The sequence below is a fragment of the Momordica charantia genome (genome assembly GCF_013281855.1).
Source record: "Momordica charantia cultivar OHB3-1 chromosome 3 unlocalized genomic scaffold, Mcharantia_2.0 BLBB01000003.1, whole genome shotgun sequence".
In the NCBI taxonomy this organism is placed as follows: domain Eukaryota; kingdom Viridiplantae; phylum Streptophyta; class Magnoliopsida; order Cucurbitales; family Cucurbitaceae; genus Momordica; species Momordica charantia.
This window is the reverse complement of record NW_028275161.1, coordinates 6,489,029-6,513,743: the sequence shown is the minus strand read 5'-3', so window position 1 is coordinate 6,513,743 and position 24,715 is coordinate 6,489,029. Positions and strand designations below refer to the sequence as shown.

The 24,715-nt window shown below is 37.6% G+C and overlaps 1 protein-coding gene and 1 non-coding gene across 2 annotated transcripts in view; one reads left to right on the top strand and one right to left on the bottom strand.

Moving 5' to 3' along the window:
- Positions 1-19,249, top strand: part of LOC148212248 (uncharacterized) — a 31,072-nt gene extending 11,823 nt beyond the window's left edge. Inside the window, exons 4-6 of the mRNA XM_088122163.1 lie at positions 15,463-15,570; positions 16,423-17,993; positions 18,492-19,249. Coding sequence (XP_087978289.1) covers positions 15,463-15,570; positions 16,423-17,993; positions 18,492-19,097 — 2,285 coding nt within the window. The 3' untranslated portion in view covers positions 19,098-19,249. The remainder of the gene's footprint in view (positions 1-15,462; positions 15,571-16,422; positions 17,994-18,491) is intronic.
- On the bottom strand, positions 14,211-14,317 carry LOC148212249 (small nucleolar RNA R71). Its single transcript, XR_015790058.1, has one exon. It is a non-coding gene; the product is annotated as a small nucleolar RNA R71 (small nucleolar RNA).
- Positions 19,250-24,715: the final 5,466 nt, after the last annotated feature.

The following is a 24,715-nucleotide window of genomic DNA, read 5'->3' as shown; positions in this document are numbered from 1 at the left end:
AATTCTGTGCTTGACGTTATATCTTGCTAGCAATCCTGCCATGACTTTATTCACAAAGTGCAACACTTCATCACTTATGATTGCTCTTGGTGTGCCGAATCTGGTGAAGATGTTTTTTAAGAGAAATTTGGTCACCCCCTTAACATCTCTCGTGGGGCACAAAATTGCTTAAACCCACTTAGACACATAGTCCACTGCCACTAAGATAAACAAATGACCGTTAGATGGGGGAAATAGGCCCATAAAGTTCATACCCCATACATCGAACAGCTCAACCTCCAAGATGTAGGTCAACGACATTTATGATTTCTTCGAAATATTCTCAACCCGCTAACATTCGTCGCAGCTTTTGACCAACTCGCGAGCATCCTTGAAAGTTGATGGCAAGAAGTAACCACTCTAAAGCACCTGGCTACTATCCTTTGTCCACTGAAATGTCCCCCATAAGGGGCAGCATGACAGCTCTTCAATATCTGGGATGCTTCCGATTTGGTGACACACTTTCGAATTATATTATCCTGCCCCAATCTATACAGATAGGTATCATCCCAATAGTAAAATCTACATTCTTGGAAGAATCGTTTCAGCTGCAACTTTGTCCATCCCTCTGGGCATATTCCTCCTGCTAAAAAATTTTCATCTGGAAACCAAGGCTCTTCCTCTCTAGCATCTTTATGCGACAAGGTGAGTAACTACTCATCTGGAAAGCTATCTTTGATGACTACAACTTTCTTACCCTCGTCTGCTCCAATAATTTTGGACAGATGGTCAGCTACTAAGTTCTTAAAGCCAATTTTATCTTTTATTTCCACATCAAATTCCTGTAGCAACAAAATCTACCTAATCAACCTCGACTTGGCGTCTTTCTTGGTCAGCAAATATTTCAACGCAGCGTGATCAGTGTGACCTATCACTTTCGCACTATCAGGTATGCCCTAAACTTTTCAAAAGCGAATACCACCGCAAGCAACTCTTTCTCTGTAGTGGTATACTTAATTTTAACCTCTATCAATGTGTTGTTGGCATAATAGATTGGATGTAACACTTTATCCTTTCCACCAACACTGCTTCGACTGCAAAATCACTAGCGTCGCACATTAGTTAGAACAGAAGCTTCGAGTATGGTGATTGAATAATCAGAGTGTGGGTGAGTGCATACTTCAACGCAAAGAATGCCTGCAAACAGTCAGTAGAAAAATCAAACACCCTATCATTTTTTGCAATGAGCATAAAGGTTTTGTGAGTTTAGAAAAATCCTTTATAAACAATCGGTAGAACCCTCCATGGTCGAGGAAGCTTCGGATTCCCTTAACATTAGCTGGTGGCGACAACATCTCAATGACTTCGACCTTGGCTCTATCCACTTCTAATCCCTTTTTTGAAACTCAGTGTCCCAACACTATGCCATCTTGTACCATAAAGTGGCACTTTTCCCAGTTGAGCAGTAGGTTTGATTCCTCACAATGTTGCAACACCCATCGAAGATTTGATAGACATTCAACAAAGCTCGCTCTAAATACCGAAAAGTCATCCATAAAGACTTCAACCACTGACTCAACCAAATCCTAAAAGATAGCCATCATACAGCACTGGAAGGTGACTAGAGCGTTGCACAGACCAAAGGGCATCCTCCTAAAGGCAAAAGTTCCATACGGGCATGTAAATGTTGTTTTGTGTTGGTCTTGAGGCGCAATAGTGATCTGGTCATATCCACTGTATCCATCAAGGAAACAGTAATTCTCCTGCCCAACTAATCTGTCCAACATTTGATTAATGAAGGGTAATGGGAAGTGGTCCTTTCTTGTAGCTTGATTGTGCTTCCTGTAGTCCATACATATTCTCCAACTGGTCACTATCCGAGTGGAAATTAGCTCATTTTTAGCATTCTCAACCACTGTCATCCCCCTTTTCTTTGGAACACATTGCACTGGACTCATCCATTCACTGTATGGGTGTTGCAATGTTATAATCTCTTTCTTTACAACTTCCTTCATCTTAGGGTTGAGCCTCCGCTGTGGTTCTACTGAGTTCTTGCAATTTTCTTCTAAGACAATCTTGTGCATGCAACAACTGGGACTTATCCCCTTAATATCTGCAATTGTCCAGCCTGTGGCTTTCCGGTGTTCCCTCAACACTGCCAGTTACTCGCTCTCCTTTTCCACAGTTAGATTTGTGGCAATAATAATAGGCAACGTGTTGGATGCCCCGAGGTAAGCATACTTTAAATGCTGCGGGAGGGCTTTCAATTCTAATTTGGGCGACTCCTCGATAGATGGTTTCAACTGCTTACGTCTGATGTCCTCTGATGCCAAGTTCTCGTGAACTTTGGACCATGATCTTGCTAAATCTCCTTCGCAGTCCACATGCCATAACAGCTTCATCTAGCACTCGCAAGTGAAGGGATGTGATTCTCAGAGCGGAAGCGGACCATCATTCATGATTTTTGGGAAACAAAATCAAAACGTTCATGAATGAAAATACAGGGGAAAAGCTTGTTTTCCTTACGTTTGAAGAACTATTCTTCGATGATTTCCTGACACTACCAAACGATCTTTCGTACTATCCTCTGGGTACCGGGATCGGGCTGGTGGGAGCAATTTGTATGGAAAAAGAGGGAGTTGAGAGAGAGCATTAGATTGAGAGAGATGCTGGGAATTCTCTGTTTTTTTTTTTTGTTGCAGCACACTACTGCAACAAAATAGAAAAAAGAAAATGACGTGGGGTAACTCCCCACGTCATATTGACTTTCCACTCCCCTGCAATTTTCCAGGGGAGTTTAATATTAATATTAATATTCATAATTAATATATATATATATATATAATGAATATATATATATATATATATATAAACTAATTAATAATTAATTAACATATGTATATATCAAATAATTAACACTTAATTATCTATCACATAAATAGAATCATATTCTATAACATTTCTCTCGTATAACCTATAGTTCTAATGTACATCTCATGTACATTATTTTTAACCTATAGTTTTAATATGAATCTTATTCATATTAATTTTATTTGAATCTCATTCAAATAATTTCTCACGTAATATATAGTTTTAATTTCGAATTAACTATATATTATAATGTATCAATATACATATAATCCGTTAAGTAATTTGAATAGTTCAAATTTTTCCAAAAACTTGATCCTCGTTTTACCCGTTTTGAGCTAGCAAGGGGACCTAATGGACCTACAGATTAGAAGCTCCAACGATACAAGATTAATCGATCAAACTCCTTGACCAAGTTAATCAACATTTGTTAACTACGGGTCACTCCACTAAAGATCCGGAGTTGCACTCTTCTCACTGCAGAATGTTTTCGTGTCCACGGATATATAACCATTAATGACAAGTCAATCCTTCACGAGTGCTCGTAACTCAACTTGGGTCAAATTACCGTTTTACCTTTAAGTTACATCTTACTCCTTAAATACCACTGCTCCTCTAATGAACAACCCGGTTATGGTCTGACCAATAACCGGAAGTCCCTCTCGGGCCAATGAAAAGGTGGGGCCCCTAGTTCAAGTCCCGGAGTCAGCATTTAAGAGAACACTCATCTACTCTCCTAAAGTCGGGGAGGAGTGAATTCCATCTTGTGAAGTTATGTTCCCAGCTCTCCACTCGATCTCGTCCCCAAAATGGTAGGAATGTTGAGTCGGCGACTCGGGCCACTCTCACTCATACAAATCAAAGGACGAGCCCTCACAGGCAGGAGTCCATAACTCACTCAGGATAGAGAATGAGTTGCATGGTCATCCTAAGAAATAGCAATCTATTAGTTAACGGTGTTACATCTAAAGATTGGCTATTTCGCGATCCAATCTTATACAAACTCATTGTATAGGATACCCCCACTCGCATGTCTCCACACGAACGACCTGGATCGAGTCGTCTGTAACATTTACAAAGTGGGTCGTATCCACAGTGTTGCCAGGATAAGGGACCCAGCCTTATCCATATACTATTGACCCTTTAGGTTATTCACGGGACATTATCCACTTGTATATCAGGGGTATATCAATTATATACTCATATATCAGGGGTATATCAATTATATACTCATATATCAGGGGTATATCAAATATATACTCAATATATCAAATATATACCCAGTATATATAATGTCCCGATTACATTAAAATAACCTTGGATGTTTAGTTTATTAGAATTTGGACAATGCAATGCTATGAATTCAACAATAAAATTATTGAATAAAACTTATTGAATGTACATTTGTTTTGACACAAAATACAAACTACGAGTTTAGAGCAACACACCCAATAAACTCCCATTTCAACTAAACTCGAGTGGGGTGTACATTATCATAAAGAAAAGGGAAAATACAATAAACTAGGGCATACACTATACGCATTACATTTCTCCCACTTGCCCTAGACTAACTGTACAATGCTCGTAAACCTAGACTTTCTAGATGGCCCTCAAAAACTTTAGCTGTGAGTGCCTTTGTAAAAGGATCAGCAATGTTGTGCTCTGAAGCAATCTTTGTGACAATCACATCTCCTCGTCGCACTATCTCCCGTATAAGGTGGTTCTTCCTGTCGATGTGTTTGCCTCTATTGTGGCTTCGAGGTTCTTTAGAATTTGCCACGGCACCACTGTTATCAGAATAAAGTGTGATGGGCAAGTTCGTGTTTGGAACGACTTCCAAATCTGTTAAGAACTTTCTAAGCCAAACCGCCTCTTTTGCTGCTTCACAAGCTGCAACATACTCAGCCTCCATGGTGGAGTCTGTAATGCATCATTGTATGATGCTTCGACAAACTACCGCTCCTCCGTTAAGAGTGAATACTGACCCCGACGTGGATTTCCTTGAATCCTTGTCTATTTAGAAGTCAGAGTCAGTGTATCTCGTAAGGATCAAATCCTTAGCACCATACACAAGCTTGTAGTCCCTCGTTCTGCTAAGATACTTGAGGATTCCCTTAACAGCATTCCAGTGATCATATCCTAGGTTGGATTGGTACCTACTGACAATCCCTACTGCATAGCAAATGTCAAGCTTAATGCACAACATACCGTACATTAGGCTGCCCACTACTGAAGCATAGGGTATACGTCTCATATCCTGAACTTCTTGAGGTGTCTCAGGATATTGTTTCTTAGACAGATGAATTTCATGCCTGAAGGGCAATAAGCCTTTCTTGGCATTCTGCATCGAATATCGAACAAGCATCTTGTCTATATAAGTTGCTTGAGACAGGGCTAACGTTTTGTTCTTGCGATCCCTTAGAATTTGGTTGCCAGGAACATACTGAGCTTCTCCCAAATCCTTCATTTGGAACTCAGTCGCTAGCCACTTCTTTATGTTGGTGAGGTATCCTACATCATTCCCAATGAGTAGGATATCATCCACGTACAACATTAAGAAGGCTACAGTGTTGTTGATGACCTTCTTGTGTACACAAGGCTCATCAACGTTTTGGTCAAAACCATAAGATTTGATCGCAGTATCGAACCTTAAGTTCCAAGATCGAGATGTTTGTTTCAGTCCATATATGGACCGTTTAAGCTTGCAAACCTTTTGCTCTTGACCTTGAGCTATGAACCCTTCGGGTTGAGACATATAAATACTTTCTTCAAGATTTCAATTCAGAAAAGCAGTCTTGACGTCCATTTGCCATATCTCATCATCATAATATGTGGCAATAGACAAAAGTATTCTAATGGACTTAAGCATAGCTACAGGGGAGAAGGTTTCCTCATAGTCTACCCCTTCCCTTTGTGTGTAGCCATTTGCCACAAGTCTTGCTTTATAGGTCTGTATCTTTCTTTCAGCGTCTCGTTTTCGCTTATAGATCCATTTGCACCCTATGGGTTTTACCCCGTCAGGTTGATCTTCAAGTTCCCAAACGGAATTGAAGTACATCGACTCCGTTTCCAGATCCATTGCTTTAACCCATTTATCCTTGTCAGTATCTTCCATTGCCTTTTTGTAGGTCAATGGATCCATGACACCGTTATCAGGTATGACAACTTGGGTTTCAGTTAAACCCACGTAGCGGTCAGGTTGTGACACAATCCTCCCACTACGTCGAGGCATCCTCAATACTTGAGGTGGATGTGACTAAGGTGATGTACTGGCTTCATCAATAACTCTTGTTGTAGTGCCAGTTTAATCAACAACTCTTGTTGACGTGTTTGTAGCCTCTTTAGAAATCTCGTTAATCACTACCTTACTTCGTGGTTTATGATCTCGAACGTGGTCTTCTTCTAAGAAAGTGGCATTTGTCGAAACAAACACTCTGTTTTCTTGAGGATCGAAGAAGAGACCACCTCTTGTCTCTTTAGGGTAAGCTACGAATAGGCATATTTTTAACGAGGTTCCAGTTTCTCTAGGTTAGTCATGAGCACGTGTGTCGGGCATCCCCAAATACGGAAGTGATGTCAACTAGCTTGATGACCCCTCCATAGCTCAAAGGGTGTTTCAGAAACACTCTTTGATTGAACCACGTTCAAAATATAAACCGTAGTCTCCACTACATAATCCTAAAACGAGTTAGGCAACTGAGCATAGCTCATCATTGATCGAACCATGTCCAACAGGGTTCTGTTTCTCCTTTCTGATACACCGTTTTGTTGAGGTGTACCAAGGGTTGAGAGTTGGGAGGTGATTCCATGATCTATCATATAGTCCTGGAATTTCAAGTCCATATACTCTCCACCTTGATCTGATCGAAGTGTTTTAATCGTTTTACCTAATTGATTTTCAACTTCAGTCCTGTACTCCTTAAACTTTTCAAGGACTTTAGACTTTTGTTGCATTACTTATAAATAACCATACCTTCAATAATCATCTATAAAAGAGATGAAGTATTCATACTCTCCTCGAGCTTTAACATTCATCGGACCACAAAGGTCTGAATGTATAAGTTCTAATCCCTTTAACATTCGTGGGAGGAGTTAGCTTTGAAATGATGTCTATCTTAGCGTGGTCTACCTTTATTCCTTGCTTGGAAATTTTGTGACCCAAAACAATACCCTCTTGTACCATGAAATGACACTTCTCCCAATTTAGGACTAGGTTTGTTTGTTCACATCTCTCCAATACTCTCTCCAAATTAATTAAACAAGCGTCAAAAGAATTTCCAAAAACAGAAAAGTCATCCATAAAAACTTCTAGAATATTTTCTACCATGTTAGAGAAGATGGTCACCATACACCTCTGAAAAGTCGCGGGTGCATTGCATAATCCAAAGGGCATTCGCCTGAAAGCGAACGTACCATACGGACACGTAAATGTTGTCTTCTCCTGGTCTTCTGGAGCAATAGTAATTTGATTATAACCTGAATATCCATCTAAGAAACAATAGAAATCCTTACCTGCCAGACGGTCGAACATCTGGTCAATAAACGGTAGAGGAAAATGGTCTTTCTTCGTTACCTTGTTGAGTTTGCGATAGTCAATGAAAACTCTCCACCCACTCATAGTTCGGGTTGAGATGAGCTCATTCTCCTCGTTGGCCACCATGGTTATACCCCCTTTCTTTGGTACACACTTTACTGGGCTTACCCAGCTGCTGTCGGATATTGGGTATATAATACCGGCGTCAAGCCATATAAGAATTTCTTTCCTTACAACCTCTTTCATCTTCGGGTTCAACCGCCTTTGACTCTCAATAGAGTTCTTAGCATCTTCTTCCAATAAGATTTTGTGCATGCAAATGGCCGGGCTTATCCCTCTGATATCTGCTATCGTCCATCCAATGGCCTTTTTGTGCTTCTCCAAAATCTGCAATAAAGAATATTCATTAGTAGGTGATAAACTGGAAGCTATAATAACTGGTAAAGTGTCGTTATCCCCTATATACGCATATTTCAAATGCGACGGCAATGGCTTCTGCTCCAAAGTGGATGGTTCTACTATGGACGGAAGTAACGACTTGCATTCTTCTTTTTGTATTTTTTCAACAGGATTAGTCACATCTTTCGGTCCTTCTGCTATCTTATCAAGCTCTTCTTCAATCTATGTAACTAACAAGTCATAAAACTCATCAAACATAACAGGATTCAAGCTAGTTATAGCAGAGCACTCTTCAAAGTCTCCTGGTAATTTCATGGCGTCTAGAACGTTAAATTTAACTTCTTCATTATTTACCCTCATTGTAATTTCTCCCTTCCTCACATTAAAAATTGTATCCCCAGTGGCTAGAAATGGTCTTCCCAAAATAATGGGAACGTCTAAGTCCGCCTCGCAATCTAGAATGATAACGTCTGCAGGGAAAATGAATTTGTCCACCTGGACTAAAACATCTTCTATCTTTCCCTCAAGTCTTATGATAGATCTATCTGCTAGTTGGAGAGTAACCGTAGTAGGTTTAGCTTCTCCTATGCCTAAAGATTTGAAAACTGATAATGGCATAAGATTAATGCTAGCGCCTAGATCACATAATGCCCTACCTAAGTTTTTCCCTCCTATGGAACATGGAATGGTAAAACTGCCAGGATCGTTACATTTCATGGGTAGCGGGCTGCCTACAGCTTCACTACTACATTTTGTCATGGCTACCAGTTCATGCTCTCCTATCTTTTTCTTCCTAGAAACTATATCTTTCAAAAACTTAGCATAATTTGGCATTTGTTCTAGAGCATCTACTAATGGTATATTTATATGCAATTGTTTTAAAATATCTAAAAATTTTCTAAACTGGGAATCATTATTTTTCTTAACTAAACTTTGTGGAAACGGGGGAGTACGGGTAAAAGAAGGTTGTACCTGTGGAGGAACACTCGGGGTGTCTTCATTACCTTTTCTAATATTATCTTTTTCTGGTGTTGTTGGATTCTCTAGTATCTTTACAGTTGGTTCAGTGGACAGAATCTGTACATCTGTTGTTGGCATTGTTGGTCCATCATATGCCAGTCCACTCCTAAGGGTGACAGCTTTGCACTGTTCTTTCCCTTCTCGTTTTGGTAATTCAGTATGGCCTGGAAAAGAACCTTGTGGTCTATTCTTTAATTCATTGGCGAGGTGACCCAATTGGGTCTCGAAATTCCTCATTGATGCCGTTTGGGATTGTATCACTACGTTGGTTCAGGCCATGTACTCCTTCATCATATACTCAAGATTTGAGTTGTTAATTTGAACTGGTGGAGTCTGTGTTCTCTGATTGTACCGCTGTTGCGGTGGCGAGATGTATTGCTGTGTAGGTGGAACATAGGGCTGTTTGTTCTGCTGGCTCTGTCCTTGATTAAAACCGTTCGAACCTCCTTGACCTCCCCATGAGAAATTAGGGTGGTGCCTCTAACTTGGGTTGTAGGTGTTCGAATATAGGTTAAAGTTCCTATTGTTCCCATGTCCTACATAAAAAACGGAAGCAGGGTTATGTGGACAATTATCATAAATATGGTTTTCACTGCAAAATGAACAAATGAGATCGTTAACTTGGCAAACAGGGGCAGGAGTGCAATAATCCGACTGCACAGGTTGTATCGGCGTGGCTAATGGATTTTTTATTCCCAATGCCATCTCTTTCAGCCTCTGGTTCATTGTAACCATCTCTTTTTGCATCGAGGTCGCAATGTCCAGAGCCAAAACTCCAGCCGGATCTTGCTTCTTTGGTGTTGCCCTAGATCTTTGCGAACACCATAGTTCGTTGTGTGAAGCTAAGTCATTTATGATGTCGACTATCTCGTTGAATGTCTTCATTGTAAAGGCTCCATTGGCAGCATTGTTTAGCATCATCTTAGTAGGATGATCTAAACCTCTAAAGAAATGTTCTATCTGGATGCATGCCGGCAAGCCATGGTTCGGACATTTCCTGATTAGTTCTTTAAATCTTTCCCACGCCTGGTGAACAGGTTCACGATCATACTGTCTAAAGGAGATGATCTCCCCTCTGATATCAGCGTGGCGAGTAGGTGGGAAGAATTTTGTTAAGAACTTCTCAAATAACGACCCCAATGTGGTGATGGATCCCGGTGGAAATGCATTGAGCCATGCTCTAGCTTGGTCCTTCAAAGAAAATCGAAAAAGTGTTAGTCTAAGAGCATCGTCTGTTATACCAGGTAATCGAAATGCATTTGCAATTTGAATGAATGATTTCAAATGATCATGTGGATCCTCATGTTCCTGCCCTCCAAAATGTCCAATTGTCTGCAACATTTGGAACATCATTGGTTTAAGCTCAAAGTTTGCATGGGCTGGAATAGGGTTGACTATCACTGAATCAAAGTTCTGAAAAGCCGTGGCGGCATATTCTCGCATTGCCACGTCTCTATTGTCCGCCATCTGGATATGGTTGAATTCATCATTTCTTGCATGATCCCTCATATTACCGTTAACAGCAGGTGGATCAACCGGATCACGAGGTGGAATATCTGCCATTGATGTGCTCGTACTCTCTACCTCACTTTCAGGACTGATTTCACCTTCTCTCTCTTTTTGCTTTTCTAGTTGTTTTCGAAGTCTTTGCTCCTTTCGAGTTTTTTGAAGGGTCCGCTCAATCTCAAGGTCAAGGGGTAGAAGAAAAGATCTTGTGCTCATGCACTTTAACTTACCCTTGTGAGATAAACGACCAGAAATATAGAACAAAAACGGTGGATGGAAATTACACCCAACAACAATTCACAAAAATAAAAACTAAAAGAATTTGAAAATAATTTTAAAACTAAAGTCCCCGGCAACGGCGCCAAAAACTTGACTGGTGGTTTTATGCTGAACGCATGCACTAAGCGTGGTAACAATTCTATAAATGCAAGCGCACACCTGTCAGAGTAATATAAAATGGATGGAGTATCCAAGTATCGATCCTCAAGGACTTCTAAATAATTTCCAAACTCTAAAGTTTTAATGAATAGTGAACATTGAAATGAGTGATTCTTGTAAAATGGGAAGTGGTCACAAATAATGGTTTTGGATTTAAGATTTGGTCTTATAATGGTAAAACCTAGCCCGAATTACTTCAAGTTAGCCAACAAAGAATCAAGGTGTAACGCCCCACGTTCTCTGACTCGTTTATTTTAAGAGATAAATAGTGTCTTTGGATTTTCCCTAAGCTGATAACTTTAATTCTTGGATCTTATAATTTTGGAATTATAATTTTTGGTTAAATTAGAATTAAGTTTCATTTCATTGGATTACGATAATTTAAGTTCTCGATCAGTGTAGGAGATTTTTAGTTAAATCTTAAATTCATGGTTTCTTTTTGGACTCTTAATTTCTACTTATTGGATTATTATTCTTGGCTATTAGAGTTTAAGTTCGCTATTTTATTTTGGGTGGTTGTGGGTGGTATTTGATTTCTAAAGTGAAATTTTGGGCTTGTTGTTTTGGGCCTCCTTTAAGTTTTAGGGTTTGGGCTATAAGTTTTAAAACAACGTAAAAGAAAAAAAAAGGGTAAAACCCTTAATCCAAATATTTCACCTTTCTTCTTCATCTTCTTATTCTTCCCCACCGCTGCCGCCGCCCCAACAGCCTTCATCGCCGGCGACCACACCTCACAGCAGCGTCCTTCGATGGCGGCGCCTCCTCGAACCTGCAGCAGCCCAACCCTCGGCGACCTATTCGGTGGCAGTTCGCGAGCACGGCAGCGTTCTTCGGCAGCGGCGCGACTTCAGAACCCCTCGGCAGTCGTCGACGGCAGCAGCGACGGCGTCCTCCGACGATGGCAGCAAGCAACACGAGCTTTGGTCGGTGTCCTCCTGCAGCAGTTCGCCGGCGGAAACTAGCGACCAAAGACGGCACGCTCCAAATCGCCACATCTCGCCTTCCTCGAGTAGTAGCAGCCCGATTCCGGTGAGTCCAACCATGAATGACGATCTTTGAGCGTCGTGGACGACCGAGACTCCCAGTTCGGCTGCTGCAGCTGATTACGCTTGTTTACATGCGTAAAAAGAAGGTTTTAGATGCTGTTTTTACAATGTTTCAGCTTTGTTTCGGATTTTTCTCGATCGTTTGAGTTCCAATTCATGCAAAATTCATATACTATGGTTTGTGGATGGCTTATATTGTATTTATGACATTTTAGGACCATTTGGGAGTGCAAATTAATCAAAAGAAGCAAAAAGACGAAAAAGTATCATGGGAGGCGCCAGGCGCCTGGGAAGCCTGCAGAAAAACTGTTTTTCTTCCAACTTTGCCCTTAATGAAACGCGTCTTCCAATGCGTTTTGGTGGTTCCAACCGATGCATACGTGTAGAAGAAGTGTTCCACTATCAGTTTGAGCACGATTTGGTCAGTCAAAAGAGTTGGAAATGGGTGATTCACCATCGTTTTAGGACCTACCTAACCAATTCTGCACAGCTATAAATTCCAGCAACTTCTCCACCAAATTCATCAAGCCTTGCTTCCTTCTCTTGATCATTTTTAGTGTTTCTTTGTTGCTTTCTAAGTACTTTTGAGTTGCTTTCATTAGTTACTTTTGGATTTTAAATCCCGAGCACTTTACATTCCTTTATTGAGCTTGTTTTGTTTCCATTTGTACTTAGTCATTTTCTACTTATTCAAATATATAAAAATCTAGCACTTTGCTTATTCTCTCTTTGCCTTTACTTTATTTTTAGTTAAGAGAGTTGTGTTTTTGGAGGAAAGAGCACGTGACACTCTCCCTTGCTTGAAAGAGAAGGGCGAAGCTCTCAATCCCGATAAAAACTCTCCGTTAGTTAACTTTTGTTTTTCACACATGCATTCCACATTCAACCATTTTACTTGCTGTATTTTCTTCAATATGTCTTTCTAAATTCCCGTCTCTAGCCCGGTTATGGATAGTTAGCCTTTTATGTCTAAAAAGGGTTGCTAAGAAGTAGTGTTTTTACTTTCCATTCATTGCTCAACATGTTTTCCCAAAAAGTTAGGATTTAGAGAAGGCCACTGTAAGTCTTAACAAGTCAATACTGAAAAGGTTGCTTATTTGCATTGTTGAGTGGTTAAACCGAGGAGAGGAGCGCCTTAGACATAAGGGTTCCGCTTAAGTAGCCTAGACATAGGACCTTAACCCGAGGTTGCGACTATTTCCATCCTAAAACTAAGATATATCTCATAATAGACATATTGGGGAATGTCTTAGGACTTTGAACTTGCTTAGACATAAGTAAAGTGAGAAGCGTAGTCGTTAGTTTCTAAAGTAAAATGCATATTATCCTTAGCATGTCCTTGATTCTTTGTTGGCTAACTTGAAGTAAATCAGGCTAGGTTTTATTATTATAAGTCCAAATCCCAAATCCAAAACCATTATTTGTGACCACTTCCCATTTTACAAGAATCATTCATTTCAACATTCACTATTCTTTAAAACTTCAGAGTTTGGAAATTGTTTAGAAGTCCTTGAGGATCGATACTTGGATACTCCATCCATTTTATATTACTCTGACAGGTGTGCGCTTGCATCTATATAATTATTACCACGCTTAGTGCGTGCGTTCAGCATAAACATCCCAGTCAAGTTTTTGGCGCCGTTGCCGGGGACTTTAGTTTTAAAATTATTTTCAAATTCTTTTAGTTTTTATTTTTGTGAATTGTTGTTGGGTGTAATTTCCATCCACCGTTTTTGTTCTATATTTTTGGTCATTTATCTCACAAGGGTAAGTTAAAGTGCATGAGCACAAGATCTTTTCTTCTACCCCTTGACCCTGAGATTGAGCGGACCCTTCGAAAAACTCGAAAGGAGCAAAGACTTCGAAAACAACTAGAAAAGCAAAAAGAGAGAGAAGGTGAAATCAGTCCTGAAAGTGAGGTAGAGAGTACGAGCACATCAATGGCAGATATTCCACCTCGTGATCCGGTTGATCCACCTGCTGTTAACGGTAATATGAGGGATCATGCAAGAAATGATGAATTCAACCATATCCAGATGGCGGACAACAGAGACGTGGCAATGCGAGAATATGCCGCCACGGCTTTTCAGAACTTTGATTCAGGGATAGTCAACCCTATTCCAGCCCACGCAAACTCTGAGCTTAAACCAATGATGTTCCAAATGTTGCAGACAATTGGACATTTTGGAGGGCAGGAACATGAGGATCCACATGATCATCTGAAATCATTCATTCAAATTGCAAATGCATTTCGATTACCTGGTATAACAGACGATGCTCTGAGACTAACACTTTTTCCATTTTCTTTGAAGGACCAAGCTAGAGCATGGCTCAATGCATTTCCACCGGGATCTATCACCACATGGGGGTCGTTAGTGGAGAAGTTCTTAACAAAATTCTTCCCACCTACTCGCCACGCTGATATCAGAGAGGAGATCATCTCATTTAGACAGTATGATCGTGAACCTGTTCACGAGGCGTGGGAGAGATTTAAAGAACTAATCAGGAAATGTCCGAACCATGGCTTGCCGGCATGCATCCAGATAGAACATTTCTTTAGAGGCTTAGATCATCCTACTAAGATGATGCTAAACAATGCTGCCAACGGAGCCTTTACAAAGAAGACATTCAACGAGATAGTTGACATCCTAAATGACTTAGCTTCACACAACGAACTATGGTGTTCGCAAAGATCTAGGGCATCACCAAAGAAGCAAGATCCAGCTGGAGTTTTGGCTCTGGACATTGCGACCTCGATGCAAAAAGAGATGGTTACAATGAACCAGAGGCTAAAAGAGATGGCATTGGGAATAACAAATCCATTAGCCACGCCGATACAACCTGTGCAGTCGGATTATTGCACTTCTGCCCCTGTTTGCCAAGTCAACGATCTCATTTGTTCATTTTGCAGTGAAAACCATATTTATGATAATTGTCCACATAACCCTGCTTCTGTTTTTTATGTAGGACATGGGAACAATAGGAACTTTAACCCATATTCGAACACCTACAACCCAGGTTGGAGGCACCACCCTAATTTCTCGTGGGGAGGACAAGGAGGTTCGAGCGGTTTTAATCAAGGGCAGAGCCAACAGAACAAGCAGCCCTATGTTCCACCTACACAGCAATACATCCCACCACCGCAACAGCAGTACAATCAGAGAACACAGACTCCACCAGTTCAAAATAACAACTCAAATCTTGAGAATATGATGAAGGAGTACATGGCCCGAACCGACGCAGTGATACAATCCCAAGCGGCATCAATGAGGAATTTCGAGACCCAATTGGGACAACTCGCCAATGAATTGAAGAATAGACCACAAGGTTCTTTTCCAGGCCATACTGAATTACCAAAACGAGAAGGGAAAGAACAGTGCAAAGCTGTCACCCTCAGGAGTGGACTGGCATATGATGGACCAACAATGCCAACAACAGATGTACAGATTCCGTCCACTGAACCAATTGTAAAGATACCAGAAAATCCAACAACACCAGAAAAAGAAAATATTAGAAAAGGTAATGAGGACACCCCGAGTGTTCCTCCACAGGTATAACCTTCTTTTACCCCTACTCCCCCGTTTCCACAAAGATTAGTTAAGAAAAATAATGATTCCCAGTTTAGAAAATTTTTAGATATTTTAAAACAACTGCATATAAATATACCATTAGTAGATGCTCTAGAACAGATGCCAAATTATGCTAAGTTTTTGAAAGATATAGTTTCTAGGAAGAAAAAAATAGGAGAGCATGAACTGGTAGCCATGACAAAATGTAGTAGTGAAGCTGTAGGCAGCCCGCTACCCATGAAATGTAATGATCCTGGCAGTTTTACCATTCCATGTTCCATAGGAGGAAAAAACTTAGGTAGGGCATTATGTGATCTAGGCGCTAGCATTAATCTTATGCCATTATCAGTTTTCAAATCTTTAGGCATAGGAGAAGCTAGACCTACTACGGTTACCCTCCAACTAGCATATAGATCTATCATAAGACCTGAGGGAAAGATAGAAGATGTTTTAGTCCAGGTGGACAAATTCATTTTCCCTGCGGACTTTATCATTCTAGATTGCGAGGCAGACTTAGACGTTCCCATTATTTTGGGAAGACCATTTCTAGCCACTGGGGATACAGTTTTTAATGTGAGGAAGGGAGAAATTACAATGAGGGTAAATAATGAAGAAGTTAAATTTAACGTTCTAGATGCCATGAAATTACCAGGAGACTTTGAAGAGTGCTCTGCTATAAATAGCTTGAATCCTATTATGTTTGATGAGTTTTATGACTTATTAGTTACAGAGATTGAAGAAAAGCTTGATAAGATAGCAGAAGGACCAGAAGATATGGCTAATCCTATTGAAAAAATACAAAAAGAAGAATGCAAGTCGTTACTTCCGTCCATAGTGGAACCACCCACGTTGGAGCAGAAGCCATTGCCGTCGCATTTGAAATATGCGTATCTAGGGGATAACGACACTTTACCAGTTATTATAGCTTCCAATTTATCACCTACTAATGAATATTCTTTATTGCAGATTTTGGAGAAGCACAAAAAGGCCATTGGATGGACGATAGCAGATATCCGAGGGATAAGCCCAGCCTTTTGCATGCACAAAATTCTATTGGAAGAAGATGCTAAGAACTCTATTGAGAGTCAAAGGCGGTTGAACCCGAAGATGAAAGAGGTTGTAAGGAAAGAAATTCTCAAATGGCTTGACGCCGGTGTTATATACCCAATATCCGACAGCAGCTGGGTAAGCCCAGTACAGTGTGTACCAAAGAAAGGGGGTATAACCGTGGTGGCCAACGAGGAGAATGAGCTCATCTCAACCCGAACTGTGAGCGGGTGGAGAGTTTGCATTGATTATCGCAAACTCAACAAGGTAACAAAGAAAGACCATTTTCCTCTCCCGTTTATTGACCAGATGCTCGACCGTCTGGCAGGTAAGGATTTCTATTGTTTTTTAGATGGATATTCGGGTTATAATCGAATTACTATTGCTCCAGAAGACCAGGAGAAGACAACATTTACGTGTCCGTATGGTACGTTCGCTTTTAGGCGAATGCCCTTTGGACTATGCAATGCACCCGCGACTTTTCAGAGGTGTATGATGGCCATCTTCTCTGACATGGTAGAAAATATTCTAGAAGTTTTTATGGATGACTTTTCTGTTTTTGGAAATTCTTTTGACGCTTGTTTAGTTAATTTGGAGAGAGTATTGGAGAGATGTGAACAAACAAACCTAGTCCTAAATTGGGAAAAGTGTCATTTCATGGTACAAGAGGGTATTGTTTTGGGTCACAAAATTTCCAAGCAAGGAATAGAGGTAGACCACGCTAAGATAGACATCATTTCAAAGCTACCTCCTCCTACAAATGTCAAAGGGATTAGAAGTTTTTTAGGGCATGGGGGATTTTACCGCCGCTTTATAAAAGACTTTGCCAAAATTTCTAAACCCTTGTGTCAATTGTTAGAACATGATAGACCATTTGTTTTTGATGATGACTGTTTAAAATCATTTGAAATGTTGAAAGTTGCTCTAAGTTCAGCTCCTATAATTATCGAACCTAATTGGGATTTACCTTTTGAGCTCATGTGTGATGCCAGTGATTATGCAATAGGAGCTATGTTAGGACAACGTAAAAACAAGATCTTGCATCCTGTGTATTATGCTAGTAAGACTCTGACCGGTGCACAACTCAATTACACTACTACTGAAAAGGAACTGTTAGCAGTTGTGTTCGCCTTTGATAAGTTTAGGTCTTACTTGATAGGCACAAAAGTCATTGTTTTTACTGACCATTCTGCTTTAAAATATTTATTTGCTAAAAAAGATGCTAAACCACGTTTGATACGGTGGATTTTGTTACTTCAAGAGTTTGATATTGAAGTTAGGGACAGGAAGGGTACTGAAAACCAAGTTGCTGATCACCTGTCTAGATTGGAATCCCCGCTCTGTGATGATGGAACTGTTATACGTGAACGGTTTATTGACGAGCAACTCTTGCGAGTTGATTCAGTTCCGTGGTATGCCGATATAGCAAATTATTTGGTAAGTCGAATAGTTCCTTATGAGTTCAACAAGCAACAGGTAAAGAAATTTCTAAATGAAGTTCGATGTTATCGTTGGGATGAGCCTTTTTTATATAAGCTAGGACCTGACAATATCTTACGCAGGTGTGTCGCAGAAGAAGAGCACGAGGCGATATTAGACGCTTGTCATATGTCTCCATATGGAGGACATTTTGCAGGACACAAAACCGCAGCCAAAGTTTTGCAAAGTGGGTTCTTTTGGCCCACTCTGTTCAAAGATGCACATAAGTTTGCCCAGGTTTGTGACAAATGCCAACGGACAGGTAATATATCTAAACGCCACGAAATGCCTCAAACCCCGATCCTGGAGATTGAAATATTTGATGTGTGGGGTATAGATTTTATGGGTCCATTTCCATCTTCTAATGGTAAGCTTTATATATTGTTAGCAGTAGATTATGTTTCGAAATGGATAGAAGCCATTGCAACTGCTACCAATGATTCCAAAGTTGTCATTCGTTTTCTGCAAAAGCACATTTTTACGCGTTATGGAACCCCGCGTTGTCTGATAAGCGATGGGGGGGCTCATTTTGTGAATAGGTCTATGCAAAAGTTGCTGACTAAATACAATGTGCGTCATAGGGTTGCAACAGCATATCATCCTCAGTCGAATGGGTTAGCCGAAATATCTAATAGGGAGATAAAAAACATTTTAGAAAAAACTGTAAATCTTAACCGTAGGGATTGGTCTTTTAAGCTTGATGATTCACTTTGGGCATATAGGACAGCATTTAAGACTCCCCTCGGCATGTCCTCCTATAGGCTAGTTTTTGGAAAAGCATGTCATTTGCCTCTTGAGCTAGAATATAAAGCATTTTGGGCTACTAAGAAATTAAATTTTGATTTGTTGGCTGCAGGTGAAGCGAGGAAGTTACAATTGTTGGAATTAGAAGAACACAGGCACTTTTCTTATGAGAATGCTAAGTTGTTTAAGGAAAAAACTAAACAGTGGCATGATAGGCGTCTTCGGCCGAACAATCTTCAAGAAGGTGATCTGGTTCTGTTATTCAACTCTAGGTTGAAACTTTTCCCTGGAAAACTTAAGTCTAGATGGTCTGGTCCCTTTCAAATTTTTAAAGTCTACCCATATGGGGCAGTGGATCTAGTTGACTCTAAAGGAAATGTTTTTAAAGTAAATGGGCAGAGACTTAAGCCGTATTTTGGAGAACCAGTGGATAGAGGAAAAACCTCTATTCAACTTTCAGGTCAATAAATGTTTGCGAAAAATGTTTTTCCTTCTTATCCGTTTGGAAAGAACAAAAGTAAAGGAAGGAAATTTTTGTATCTTACATTCTTTTTGTCTAATTATAAAAAGTTTTGCTTATTAAGAATGTTTTTGGAAAACGTTGAAAAACAAAAAGAAAGAATGAAAAAAAAAAAAAAAAAAACATTGAAAAAATTTTACGCAGGCGCCAGGCGCCTGCCCTTTGCGAAAATAAATCACGCAGGCGCCTGGCGCCTGCCCTGTTTTCCAGCAGTTCGAATTTCGTTTTCCTTCACGGTTTGGGTTTTAATTTTCGATAGCATGGGCTTTATTTTGGGTCAAACATTAATCCTCTATGATTTAGCTTTAAGAACTTCTCTTCAAACTCAAATTTTGTTTCCCTAATCCTATTTTGTATTCAAATTTGTTTTCTTTTCCTTTTAGGTTTAGGAAACTTAGTTGAACTTAAATGTCAATCCCTTTCCATTTAGGATTTAGTTTGGGGAAAGCTTTAAATAGACCCATTGCCTAAGCTTTACAACTCCACCAAAACCCACACAACTCTCTTCTTCCCCTTGTTTTTTCGGCAAAAACCCACTCCCTTCATCACCCTTGTTTTCGATTTTCAGCCACCACCAAAGAGAAGAAGAAATTTGGTAATGAGGACCTTTCATTCTTGGTGCAAAGGATAATGACTTGTAACCATTCATGTACTTGTATGTTCAAACAACACTAATGATTCCTTTATTTTCAATAGTAGTTTTCTTTCCTTTTTTTTTCCTTACTAGTATATCATATGATGAGTTCGTTTTTTTTTTTTTAATTCATAGAAGAAGTGACAATTTAATTATTTTAAGAAACTTGTTTATTTAAAAAAAATAATAAAAAAACGGACAAGAAGAATAACACTTCTATTTACTAAAGGAAAAATTAATGTTGTGGCATCACTATTGGAAGCTTCGAGCTACAAAACGTTTTAGATTGATTTACTTATATTTGAACATATAATAATATTGTATCAATATTTTATGAGCCAATATGAAGGCATATTAAAAGTTTTGATAGCCAATAAGTTTGATGTTGATTATGAGTCTTTAGTGTTAAGATATTTCTGTAGGGATGGATTTGGAATTTATATCCCTAATAGTCAACTTAAATCTCGCCAATGTTTAACTTTGTAACAACCCGTATTTTCTAATACGGTCATTCTAACAAAATGCGGAAACGTAACTTTCAAGAAACCTTAAGAACTAAAATTATTCAGCGGAAGCAATTTCTTTACATAATTTTTCTAAACTAACTTAACTAAATATGAAGATGACTTTCAAACTCATGTCAGTATGGTAAACTTCACCTTCTACGAGAACGATCATTCAATCCTTCATGTGAAAAACATTCAGGAAAACAAAGATGAGTACAAAAATACTCAATAAGCAATTTCCATATCGAATTTCAAAATTTATTTTCCTTTTAAAACTGTCCTAAACAAAAATACGAACACATCAAAACTTTTAAAGTCCTTCAAAATATTTAATACAATTTTGAAAACTTTCAAAACCAACTAGATTTTCATAAACAAAAGTCTTCAAATAAGATAAAATTTCCGGTCAATCAAAACAAACTTTCATTCTTTCAAAACAAACTTGCATTAATTAAAAACCAACTTTTAATGATTCAAAACAATCTTCCATTCATTCGAAACAACCTTTCATTCGATCAAACTTCAAATCATTCAAAACAAACTTTCTTTCAATCAAAACTTTCAAAATTTCTTCTAAAACATTGGGTACAACTTTAAAACTTTCGAATAACTAAATCATTCAAACATTCAAAACAATTTTACATTCGTTCATACTTTCAAAATGAGAGCGGAAGATTGCATTATTTGGGTAGCCTATAGAACATATATGGTTACCTGTCAGTAACACCAATCAATCAGAAGCTTCTATCACAGTTGTCGAATTAATATCGACCAGAACAGAGTTGTCGAAATAATATCAACCAGAACAGAGTTGTCGAAATAATATCGACCAGAACAAACAGAAAGGTTACTTAAGTGTGAGGCCATGTGAGTGAATAACACACACATGAATCTTCATTCCCAATGATTGCCAAAACCACAAAAGTGTCTTCCCACAAATTAGCCATGACAGAAATCCATCAATTCCAAATTAGGCTACTACCCCAAATAAGCAAAACGTTCCTCAAAACAAAATCATGGCATATCCGGATAGCCCTATCAAATCAATCAAAATATCTTTCAAATAAAATGCAAAATAAATACTTACTTTCAATATTAAATTAACTCAAAACATTGAAATAATTTAAAACAATCTTTATCAATCCTCCAAAATATGATTTCAAATATTTCACAAATAAACAAAATATCAATTTCAAAGCTTTAAATAAATCTAAACAAAACTTTATCAAATAATATAAGAACACTTCAAATACTTTGCAAATAAACATAATATCAATTGTCAAATTAGTTTTAAAATCCATAATAAAACTTCAATTTCATATGCAAGATATCAATTTCAAATCTTCATATCAAAGCCAAAATAAATTTTAGTTTTCGAAGGGATATGGTAAATTCACTTACAATACTTTTCGAAGGGATATGGTAAATCACTTACAACACTTTTCGAATGGATACGATAAATCACTTACCTCGTTCAGAAATCATACGAATCTAATTAACTTATCACTTCATAGTTGTCAACTTAGAAACATAGAAACAACGAATATCCAAAATTAATCCTTAAATCCTATCCAAGGATTTAAAATTCAACAAATTACTAACCGAATCTTATCTACCCAATTTTCCCATTCAAAACACTTTTTTATGCAAAATAATTAGGAAACTATGGATTTGAGGCTACAAAACCAGATCTGAAAACTAGGTTAAAAACCCTCTAAACTCAACAATAACAACATTTAAAAATACAAGAATCGGTATAAATTAATACGGACTGAATTTACAAAATGTTTCTCAACAAAACAAGTTTAAAAGCCTTATAATCAATTGAAAATTTGGGGATTTTAAATCTGGAAAATTTAATGTTTTATAAAATAAAACTTCCAAGAATTTTCCATAAAACAATTAACAATTTACTGATTTTTATAGAAAAATCAGATCTGAAAACTGTATAGAAAACCTTTAAAACTTGGTAAAAACATATAATTTTTCATGTAAAAATCATAACAAACTATAATTTATAGGATACAAATAGGTAAACTTTTTATGCAAAAAGAGTCTCAAACCCAAAAACAGGCTCATAAACAAAAAGATTCAAACCAAAAATTCTGGAAAATTTTTAAGGTCAAAAGTGCTTAAAATCTTTTATTCTTTTTTCCTTTTCTTTTTCTCTTGGACAGAAATCTAGGTCTAACAGTTTAAGAAAGTAAAGCCTAGGGTTTAAGGGCTTTTATAACAAACCCTAATGAATACTTATTTAAATTAAATAATAAAAAGACAAAGATTTAATAAAACTTTTCCTTTTATTTTTTAAATTCTAAGAACAAATTCTCTTTTAAAAATAATTTCTATAGCAAAAAGGTTTATCTTTGAGAAAATAAAAGAAAACAACTAAAAAAATAATAATTTAAATATATATATTTTTTAGGTGGTTACAAACTTAATAATTAGTGAATTGAAATTCCCATCCATAGAAGGCGTGTCATGGAATAAGCATTGAAAAATATTGAAATATATGTTGGGAAATTAAAAGTCATGTATAATTTCCCCTTCCACATACAATATCCAAACACGACCACAATATGCAAATAGGAAAAAAAAACTATAAAGCACATGATAAATGACACAGCAGATTATATTGGTTCACGACTAAGAGCTAGGTCCAGTCTTCCACTATGATGTGGGTGACTCACTAATAATTGTTAGGATTGGAATACAAAGCTCTCCCTAGAAATATCCCCTAAATGACCCAACAAAAGCCCCCTAGCTTATAAGTATTTTAATACAACTTGATAAGAAAACAATAGCCAATTGGATCAAAGAACCCTTATGGTTATGCAAACCCCTAGATCACAAGTGCTAAAACCCCCAAATCAAGATGATGTCAACCCAAGGAAGAAGTTAGAACGGATTTACCTTGATGATCAATATCAAGAGTAGAGAAAACTTGTTTCTAAACTCAAGATTCGAACCACTCCACAAGATAGCTTGATCAAGGCTACTTGAATGATTCTAGCATGCAATTCTAAAACACAAGAAATGCAAAGGAAAAGCTCATGGCTCAATAAGCTTAAATTTCATTATCTCAAAACTCAAATCTCAAATCTGTTTTTTTTCCAAGGGAACAAGCTAGGCTATTTATAGCCTCCAAAACAACCCTTCAAGTAACCTAAAAGAATTGTAAAGGTTGTAACTCCCTACTACATCAATACCATAACCACCACTAACACAAATAAAACTTAAAACACATAAATGAAATGTTTAAAACTGAAAATACAATTAAACATGCTTTAAATCTGAGAATGAAACTCCTCCACCATAAAACCAAGAGTTTGTAACCCTTCAAGAGTGAATGAATTGGAGTTTGAACTACTTTCAAGTACTTTGAAGTCTTGTTCATTTAATGCATCTTGAGTTCAACTTAGACTTCCATTAATGCAACTTGAGTTTGTAGTAAATGAAGTTGGACTTGTTCTTGACTTAATTCAATGCAACTTGAGGTTGCCATAAATGACACTAGAGTGCATTTAATGCAACTCCAATTTGTAACTTGGACATAGGATTCTCCAACAACTTCCTTTAATTCTTGAAGACTAAGACACTTTGGTTCATATCACAACTAATACTTAGTAACAGACATAGAAACTCACAAGAATCAAGATATAATTACCCTGATAATTTACGATGTTAAATAATAGTGATTGCCAAGCATCAAAGTTTTTAATTAATTGCAAATAGCAAATTAATTAAATTTATTTGTATGAAATTTAAATAGTTCAATATATAACTTGTTGTCTCTTCATTTTCCATAATATAATTTAAATATTTTTTATAATAATTTTAATTACAATATGAAGTTAAATTAGTATAAATTAAAATGTTTAATATATAACAAAATGTTAGCTTGAATATTTTTTTTATAATTTTTAATGAACAAAAATATATTAATTATTAATTATCAATAGTAATAAATGTATATGATCTAAACAAGGTTAGAATGCCAAACGTTAAAACAAAAGATTTTCTACACCACAAAATTAAATTTTTTTCTTTAATTATAATTCATATTAGAATTTCAAAAGTTTTGTAATGTTTTATCTCCTGCTAGTATAAAAACTTACTTTGTTTCACTAATTTTTTCCAACACTTAGTTCTCTCAAAACATTGGTCTCAAATATTAGTCAATCTCAAAATTGTATATTCATCAAGTTGTAGACAATACATGTGTGGAATCTATATCTTGAATCCAAGGCTTGCAACATTATCGTTCCATAATTTATGAAGTTAAATAATAGTGATTGTTATGCATCAACATATTTTATATCATTTTGTAGCTAAAGTTTGATTTTTTTTTTTAGTATTGTTTTCTATTCTTCTTTTATAATTTTTTTTTAAATAGAACAAGCATATGAAAATTACAAAAGGGAAT